Here is a 10121-nt window from a genome sequence, read left to right on the forward strand (position 1 = left end):
TGCGATCAGCGTATTTCTTCATGCGGGCTTGAGCAGCAGACAAGTTTGTCTTGAGATGTTGGAGCAGCGCATCTCTGTTGTTGAAGAATTGTTGAGCATCTTCTGCCATATTATCAGGTAGGATGTGTTCACAAATGTTGGGCGGAGGAAATCCATAAGCAGCTTCAAATGGGGTCTTCTTGAGAGAAGAATGATATGACGTGTTATACCAATATTCAGCCATAGACAAGTGTTTGGCCCATTGCTTGGGTTTGGTAGAAGTGAGGCAGCGCAGATAGTTCTCGATGCACTGGTTGACGCGCTCCGTTTGGCCGTCCGATTCAGGATGATATGCTGAGCTGTATCGCAAGTCTGTTCCCATTCCTTTGAAGATATCTTGCCACATTTGACTGGTGAAGATAGGGTCCCGATCAGACACTATTGCCAGTGGAGGGCCATGCAACTTCAACACATTATCCACAAAGGCCTGAGCAACTGTGTGAACTCTGAATGGGTGTGAAAGGGGAATAAAGTGGGCAAATTTGGACAGTCTGTCCACCACAACCATAATAACATCTTTTCCATTGGATTTGGGCAAGCCCTCGATGAAATCCATGCTCAGATGAGTCCAGACCATATCAGGGATTTGCAGTGGGTCAAGATAGCCTGGGTATGAGCAATTTTCCCCTTTGTTTTTCTGACAAACAGGGCATGCAGCTACAAATTGATCCACATCCTATTTAAGGCCTGGCCAATAGAAAATCTGTTTGATGCGATGATAAGTTGCTTTCATGCCCGAATGGCCCCCTAATGCAGAAGCATGGAGTGCAGTAAGTAGCTTGTCCCTGAGTACTTGATCTTTACCCACATAAATCTTCCCTTTGTGCCTTATGACCCCTGAATGCAGAGTGTTCTGATGGAAGGTGTGATCAGGAGCCAACAGTAGTTTTTCCATGAGTGATTGGCAAGTACTGTCATTAGTGTATGAAGCTTCTACTGCTGATATCCACTGGGGAGTGACCAATGACATGGCCATAAGGGTGTTCTTCCTGGAAAGAGCATCAGCAACAACATTTTCTTTCCCTTTCTTGTACTGCAGAGTGAAATTGAACTCTAGCAACTTAAGCATTAACTTGTGTTGAATTCCAATGGTGACTTTCTGGTCAGTCATATACTGCAAGCTCTGGTGATCTGTCTTGATTATGAGGTCATTGCCCAGGAAGTAATGTCTCCACCTCTTTAAGGCAGGAATGATTGCAAGTGCTTCCTTTTCATAAGTTGATAGTGCAGCATTGGTAGGGCATAGAGTGGAACTGAAATAAGCTAGAGGCCTACCTTGCTGCATCATTACTGCTCCCAATCCTACTCCAGAAGCATCTGTTTCCAATGTAAAGGGTTCAGAGAAGTTGGGTAGGGCAAGGACTGGAGCACTGACCATTGCTTGTTTTAAATCCTGAAATGCCTGGGTTTGGGTTTGTGTCCATTGGAAACTGTCTTTCCTCAGAACATCATGCAGTGGCCTGGCAATGGTTCCAAAAAATTTGACAAATCTTCTGTAATAGCCACATAAACCCAGAAATCCTCGAAGTTGTGTTGGAGTAGTAGGTAATGGCCAGTCAGCAACTGCTGCTACCTTGGCTGGATCAGTGGAAACACCCTCTCCAGTGATGATGTGGCCCAAATACTCAACTTGTTGCACTCCAAACACACACTTTGACATTTTTGCAAAGAGTTGATGTTCCTTGAGTAACTGCAACACTATTTGCAAGTGGGCTATGTGTTCAGTAAGTGACTTACTGAAGATTAATATGTCGTCAAAGAAAACCAAGACAAACTTTCTGAGATAAGGGCCAAAGATGCTGTTCATTAGTGCTTGAAACGTCCCAGGTGCATTAGCAAGGCCAAAGGGCATTACCAGAAACTCATAGTGGCCAAAATATGTTCTAAAAGCTGTCTTTGGTATATATTCTTCACTCATTCTGACCTGGTGATAGCCTGATCTCAGGTCTAACTTGGTGAAGTAAGTTGCTCCATGCAGTTCATCAAGTAAGTCCTCAATGACAGGAATAGGGAACTTATTCTTGATAGTAGCAGCATTCAACTTTCTGTAATCAATGCACATTCGCCAAGTGCCATCCTTTTTCATAACTAGTATTGCTGGAGAGGAGTAAGGGCTTTCACTAGCTCTAATAATTTTATCCCTGAGCATGCCATCAATCTGCCTTTCTAACTCATTTCTCTGCATATGAGGCACTCTGTAGGGCCTAGAGTTAGGTGGTTTTTCCTTTTCCTTCAATGGGATTTTATGTTCATGTGACCTCTTGGGGGAAAGACCTTTGGGCTCTTGGAAAACTTCAGGAAATTGCTGTATCACTTCCTCTACAGGTGGAGGAATTGTGTTGTTGGCAGGTTTTTTCATTGTGGTGTCCCTTATGAGGTGTAGGACATGACCAGGTGCTCCTGCTGCCATGAGCTTATCCACTTCTGCAGCTTCAATTGGTGTGGCTTCTGCTATGGTGTCACAAGCTTTAATGGTGACCAGTGTGAACTTGTTCTGCATAACAGTGATTTGTCTGGGGTTGTAGTGGAAGGAGACAGGATTGTGGTTAGCCATCCAATCACTTCCAAGTACCATATCATGACCAGGGAGGTCAAGCACTCTGAACTGTTGTTCAAATTTGGTATTGCCTGCTACAAAAGTGGTTGTGGGTACAAAAGCACCAGACCACAATGTGCCCCCACCTGCAACTGTTACAGCTCTGGAAGTGTCCTTGAGGATAGTGCAGTTTGTAGATAATGCAAACTTAAGGCTGATGAATGTGGAATTGCTCCCTGAGTCTACAAGTGCAATTCCTTGCTTTCCTCCAATCTGCACTAAAATTGAGATAGTGTTGACATTATCTGATTGCATTGCCTGAGCCGAAATGGTCATACATTTTTCTTCAGTTTCTGGTTGCTCCTCAAGTTCAGTTTCTTCCAGTACTTCCTGCTTTGTGGGTTGTTCAGTTGGTTCTTCACCTGTAAGGACATTCAGGACAGGTGCAAGTTTACACTTGTGACCATGGAACCATATATCTCCACATCTCCAGCACTTGCCTGGCTCTCTAGCCCTTTGATTCACTGCAACTTGTTTGGATTCAGTTGGTTTTTCAGGAAGAGGAGTTGGTGTTTTCTGATAGTTGCTTGAGCTTTTGCCATTGCCTGCATATGAGCTGTAAGATTTCTTCTCAGGTAGTGCCCTTTCTAGATCCACAGCTAACCAGTAAGCTTCAGTGAGTGAAGCAGGCCGTAATGGACGCACTTGAAACTTGATGTGGGAACGTAGACCATTGACATAGCATCGTATAAACCAGCTTTCATCCATTATTGGGTTTTCTGCCTGTACTTCTGCCATAAGCTCCTCAAACTGATCTGTGTATTCAGAAACAGTGAGAGTGTTCTGTTTCAAGCTAGTGAATTTCTTTGTCAGGTCATATGAACTTGCTGACGAAAACCTGCGTAGTATTTCTTCACAGAATTGAGACCAAGTTAATTGCTTTTTCAGTATGCCTGAGCGACGTAACCATACATCAGCTTTTCCCACTATGTACAGTTGAGCAAGGCTGACTTTGTACTCTGCTGGTGCCCCTGCCATCTGAAAGTATTTATCGCACTGACAGATCCATCCTGCTGGATTTTCACCATCAAATCGTGGGAAATCCATGCGAGGGCCTTTGGTGATGCTCTTAAGGAATTGTGTTCTCATCTCCTGTTCATACTGTTTGGGAAATTCATCCCAACCCTGGCGCACCCTGGCAGCCTGAAAATTGTTGAAAGTGGGTGTACGAGCAGTTTTGTAAGCTGCTGTAGGAGTTGCATTACCAGAAGGAGCGTCTATGGTTGCAGCCGTACCAAACCCTGGAGGAACAGAGGACCGAGGAACCTGAATTGGTGCGAGGTTAGGGGGTATTTGTGCCACCAACTGACGAGTCTTGGCCTGTTCAAGTGCAAGGCGTTTGCGCAAATCTTCAGTCAGTGGTCTGTCCTCAGGTGCACTTGCCTCATTGTTTGGGATCTGTTGCTCAGAAACTGGTTGGCCTGGTTGTGCGGATGTAGATGCATCTGAGAGTGTCATGGATTTGAGCACGTCTGCCATAGCTGCAAGCTGTGTATTCAGAGACGAAACAGCTTTTTGGACTCCATCCAGCACCGACACCATGGTATCCTGCTTGAGGCCAATGCCGTGCACATCCTTGCGGAGATCGTCGACCTCTCCACGCAGCTCTGCAGTTTCGTCACGGTGCTGCAGAAATTCGCCCTTCATAGCCAGGAGTTCGGCGACGTCCGACTCATCGAGACTGGCCTTGCCTTTCCCCATCGTGACTGAGTGATTCAGAAGGGAATTTTACCCCCAGGACTTGCCTAGGAACCAGATCTGAACACTCCGCCCTGCCGCCGCCCACGGAAACGCCACCGGAACAGCACCACACGCCGCCGACCTAGGATTTTACAGAGTGAGCGATTTGCTCAAACAACCAGTCAGGCTCGACGCGCTGCCGACGAATGAGTCTACCGCCGCCTGCGCCACCTACACCGCCGCCAACGCCACCGATACCGTTGTCGTCGACGAAAGAGGGAGGGAAGGGTGGGAAATCACCGTCGCCGCTCCGATCTGCTGCATCGCCGAGGAGAACCTACGCTCATGATACCAATTGTCACACCCTAGCGGAATTCTGAGATGGGAATCGAACTAATTTCAGTGGATCTTGCGGAGAAGCAAAGGGGAAAGTAGCTCCGCTAGGGTTTGTATTACTATGGGAGGTAAGATTGTATCATAGTGATAGTTTACAGAATAATCGCATGATCATTACAGACGGGGCCGCATAGCTTTATAGCCAGCCGGCAACGGGTGACAGCTACAGGAACGGAAAAAGGAAATGCTACAGTTACAGTGGTAACGATATAGTGAATCGGCGAGCCTCGCGAGCCATTATATAGATCGATCGTGGCCGTCCGTTAACTGAATGCTGGACACTTGTAACTGAATATGCTGGCCTGACAGGACGGCACTAGGGGGAAGAAGCAGCGAGACCGGAGGCCCAGACAGCGCTCGTGTCCTGTGTCGGACGCTGCTCGTCGGCCCTCGTCGTGGTCCTCAATCTAGGTTGCCCATCTCTATCTCGCCATTTTCTTCCTTCGAATTTTACCTTAGTTTTTTGATGATCTAATTTCAATCGTTGGTTTACTATTTCTCTAAGCATGATGTATGAAGATATGAGACAGAAAAGAACAGGAAGAATTTAGACGAAGAATTGGGTCATGGGGAACAAGGTGAATTCTCTTTCTCCCTCTGTCTCCCCCACGTTTGTTCCTACAGTTTGATTTTGATGTTATGGTTGATTCTATCCCTTCTTAGATTAAACTTCTCTGAACCATCTAAATCCCATTTGTTCAATGACTCTGAGTTTGCCACTCCTTGTCTCATATCCTGATTGCTTCAACGGAGTTTATTTCCTCGGTTAGTTGCTGGGTCATCTATGTCGTTGACTATCAAGGTTATGTTACTTCCCACTCCCTTTTTTGGTTTCTTCCTGTTGGAAGTGATGTGGCCTGAATCTTTCTTTGTCACCCTTTGGATATGTGTTCTTATGAAAGTTAGCGATTGGAGTTTCTCTGTTATGTCAGTACATGTTGCTGCTTTCAGGTTGTTTAATTATTTTATACGGAACACGTTGGCGTTATATGGAGAAGAGGCATATATATGATTCTTTGCGTATTTGCAGTGCCGTGACTGCAGAGGTATCCTTCTCTCTGTTCCAAATCTGATTCTTTGTGTCTCGGGTTTGCATATGCTTGCGATTCCCTACTCTGTTTGAATGCCATATGTATATGCATTGGTAGAGGTAAAAAATAAATCCAGAGAAGATAAAAAGGAAAGGACAGAGGATGCCCAGGAAAATGATGCTTAGATGTACAGTTGCAGGTTAGCTATTGCGAAAATTGATTGTTCCTCTCCTATTTAGTGAAATATGTATGGGCTCATTTATGTACGGTGGTTAGGACCAGCAACTTGATTAGTTGTAGTCTACTTTAACTGACACATCTTTAAACTAAACTGAACAAATCCATTTTAGTTCTTCTATTTCTGAACTTATGTTTCTATGGTTTCATGGGTTCGGTTTGTGTTGCACATTTATGTGTCAACGACGACTATCAAACAAGAAAATTGATCGCCAGCTATAGCCTACGCCTGACCTCTGTCATGGAAAATCTTAGAGCAGAAAGTGATAGGCTTATTTTTCAGTTAGAAAGATATGTATACTGTAGCATCATATATTCAGGTAATCCCTTGTATTTTTCTTGCCAGGTTCATGTTTTATACATCTTGTATACACCCACATAAACTAAAGTTTGTAGTGTCAGCAGTAAACAGGGGCACAACTAAGTAATATGGGTAGAAAAGTAAGAGCTTATGAAAAGAATAGCATCTCTATTGCAGATGTGTGAGAGCACCCCCATTATCATGCAAATAGTACCAGGTTCAGAGCCTTGATTATGGCGGCTATAAACACAAAATAATCCATCTAATTGGATTTAGTATAAAAACCACATTCCGGCGGAAATTACTCCAATTAGAATTCTAGCTGCAGCATATATCTAATTTGTCCCAGATTGAAAATCTCAATTTTTAATCTCTGAAATACAGCACGCACTTGTCCGTGTTGTTGCTCTGTACAGGACTTGCTTGTATGCATTCCTAAATAGTGTACAGGTGGGAGCTAAACTGAAGCTTGCTGGTTGTGACGTGTCAGCCATAAACTTGTATTATGACCATTGTTTATCCGGTGAGTGCATAAAATTCAGTACCACAATTTAGGATTACAGTTGACCCTTTTTGTAGAGAAACATGGGTACTTTAGTGGCATATATATTCAGATTTAGGCCTTTTTGCCATAGCAGGCTGTAGCAAAGGCTAAATCATGCTCAATAAAGCCTATGTACAGATACATGTTACTTACATCCACACATGTGCCTTTGGTTGTAGCTGAGCAAGTTTAAATATATAATTCTCCGAAAGTATACAATTTCCTTTACTCCTAACCTCATACTCCCTCCGTTCCTAAATACTTGTCTTTCTAGGCATTTCAACAAGTGACTACATACGGAGCAAAATGAGTGAATCTACACTCTAAAATATGTCTACATACATCCGTATGTAGTAGTCATTTGAAATGTCTAGAAAGACAAATATTTAGGAACGGAGGGAGTAGAACATTTCTGAACCTAGCCTATGTATATACGTATATAAGTGTTTCCTTACATATCTGATTGAATTCTTAAATCATAGACGAGTTAATATTTAAGAAATAATACAAACTCTTAGGTGTGGCCACTAGCATTCTGTCATTTATTTATGAACCTAGCCTTCTGTCATTTATTATGGACGAGTTAATATTTAAGAAATAATACAAACTCTTAGGTGTGGCCACTAGCAATGCAGTTTCATCTAAAGTGGTAAATGGTGCCTTTGTATTCAAATTAAATAGTTCCTGATAATGAAGAAACCGAAGCAACTTGGTTTATCTATGTTCCTTTTTTTAATCTTCGTAGATGGAATGTGTTCCTACAAGAATAACACATGTTTGATTTTAGCAGGCTCAAAAACAGAGGCTGTTCCGTCTTCTCCTAATCCAGACAAGCTGGCCCCTCTTCATTGGTGCCCGTAGTAAATTCAAATTTGGTAGTGACACTGCATGCCTAAAACTCTCCTGTAGGTTGGTTCATTGATTTAGATTGATATAATTGTCCAAGAAGCCAATTAATTGATTTGGAATCTATATATTGTGGTGCATTATCTAAGCTTGCACTGTTAGTGTCGTTTAAAAATATCTCTTGCTTTTAAAATAGTATTAGTAAAATGGCTAAAGTGCACATGAGAGTCTAAATCAGTTTAAATCATAACAGTCTCATGTTCTCTTCAAAGAATTTTGTGGTTGCATAAATAAATCGCGAGGAAGATTTGGATGTAAGCACCCATCTTTCATGAGATAGACCTAAGTTGTACATTTGAATTCTTCTCTGTTTATACTCTGCCAAGTTATCTCAAGCATATGATTTTACTTTGGTACAGGTTGATTATATTACTGGATGCATATGCATAAATCAGAGGATAAGCAGCGGAAGGACAAGTTGTATTTTTCGAGATGTTCTCTTCTTCTTTATTTTACATGTTAAAGCATGGACCTTCTTGCTCAGGTTTCAGATTTCTCAATCCATACTTCCATGCAAAACATAATTTTGTTCGCACGAGCTCACATTTTGGTAGTTGCAAAACATAAACCATGACACTTTCAGGTTTTAGATTTTGTATACTGAACCATGATGCTAGGATGAATAATTTACTATCTTTTGTTCGCACGAGCTCACATTTTGGTAGTTGCAAAACATAAACCGTGATGCTTTCTTGCCGCTGTTGTAGTCTCTAATTAATGGCATTGTGAGAGACTGTAGTTAATTTAAGTTTCTTCTGTTTAAATAAAACAGGCGTTGGTAACTGCATAAGTTTAACCATGATGCTTTATTTTTTTAGGGAAAAACCATAATGCTTTCTTGCTGCTGCTGTAGTCTCTATGGGATTCTAAGATAATTTAGTTAAGCTAATCTCATCGGTTTGCACTCAAAAATCACAGGAGCCATACAGAAAAAAGTAGGGTACTATTAGAAATTGGCCGTGTGATGTTCATATTCAGAGAATAGCACATCTGTTGATTAAACTGAAAATGTATATGGTGCATTTCGTTTCTGCTCATCCTGATCTAACCAAACTGACCCCATAGATTTGAGATTGTCGTGCCTATCAGGTTTGGACATGTTCTTATTTGTACTAAATCACTAAACTAAACTGTATAAATAAAATAGCCCCCCTCCTTTCCAACAACTTATTTTATTTTTAGAGTGAGCAACGACATGTTATCATACTCTGTTCCTTGTGAGCAGTACTTCAGTTTAGATTGACGTATACTCTTTGGTATATAGCATTTTTGCCTACCTCTTGCCTATTTCACATCGAATAGATGATTTCAATGTTTTAAATAGCGGGCTATTGCCAAATAGCGGCGGACCTCAAAATCAGCTATAGCGGAGCTATAGCGGGCTATTTGTACATGGGACCGTTTAGCGGCACCCTAGTGAAAAGGCTATATAGCGGGCTATAGCGGAGCTATAGCCGGCTATTTAAAATATTGGATGATTTGCTTTGGAGAGGGATTAGATAAGGCCTATGAGTCCTAAGTAAGCGTGATAAGCATGTCCTGCACTTCTATTTACTATTAAGCACCAACTGAATTTCTGAAATGGTGTTTCAGGAATGATACAATCAATCCAACTGTTACCTTTGGGGTGCTTTTTGGATGGACTAATCTGAAGATGTTGGCTAGCTTGCACCGCCATCATATAATCTAGAAGCAAGGGCAAGGATTATAGGGAAAATAAAGGTAATGCTCCCAGTATATTTTACTTTTTGGCGAAGTTTTGGTGCTTGCACAAGAAAGTAACACCATCATTATAGCTACTGCTTTTTTATCCCAGGCAATTTGCCAACCGGAGGAAATGCCAACCAATACATTTTTGTACTTCCTCTGTTACAGAGGTAATGTAAAATTACTACTACTTTTCGAAAGCTTTTTTTGTTGCATGTTCCCTTTCTTAATCATCTGTTTGTTCAAATGTACATACATGAGCTTATAATCCTTAGTGCACAATGCATCTCACCATACTATTGTTTTCCTGAAAATTTATACTCACATAGTTCCATTTTTTGTATGGGTGATCTTCTGTTGCCCTGATTTGGTGTTCATATAGCATGGGACATTATAGTCATTTTATTTTCTCTTCGTTCATGCGCTAATGCATAAATCTTTTGGTATTGCCCTTATTATTAATGTTCAGGTGAGTTCCATTTATAGAATGACGAACCCTTGGCATCTTATCTAAATTCTTTGATCCTAGATATTATGTATGCCCAGTTAAGTACCTTATACAAGTACCTTAATTAGCCTCTTCTGACTATTAACTATTTGAACTGTTCTATTAGGACTCAGACTTTCAAAGTTATTAGGATCTGGACATGTTTTTACCTTAGTTTGTACAGTTTTGCATTCTTT

General features: G+C 41.7%; 1 protein-coding gene across 1 annotated transcript; it reads right to left on the reverse strand.

The window, feature by feature from the left end:
- Positions 1-715: 715 nt before the first annotated feature.
- Positions 716-4534, reverse strand: LOC147990659 (uncharacterized). The gene has a single exon (XM_087538339.1). The coding sequence runs from the start codon at positions 4334-4336 to the stop codon at positions 716-718; it is 3621 nt and encodes a 1206-aa protein (XP_087394465.1). The 5' UTR covers positions 4337-4534.
- Between the last annotated feature and the right edge of the window lie 5587 nt (positions 4535-10121).

This window comes from Triticum urartu, chromosome 1A (genome assembly GCF_056163025.1).
Source record: "Triticum urartu cultivar PI428250 chromosome 1A, HENAU_Tu73, whole genome shotgun sequence".
Lineage (NCBI taxonomy): Eukaryota > Viridiplantae > Streptophyta > Magnoliopsida > Poales > Poaceae > Triticum > Triticum urartu.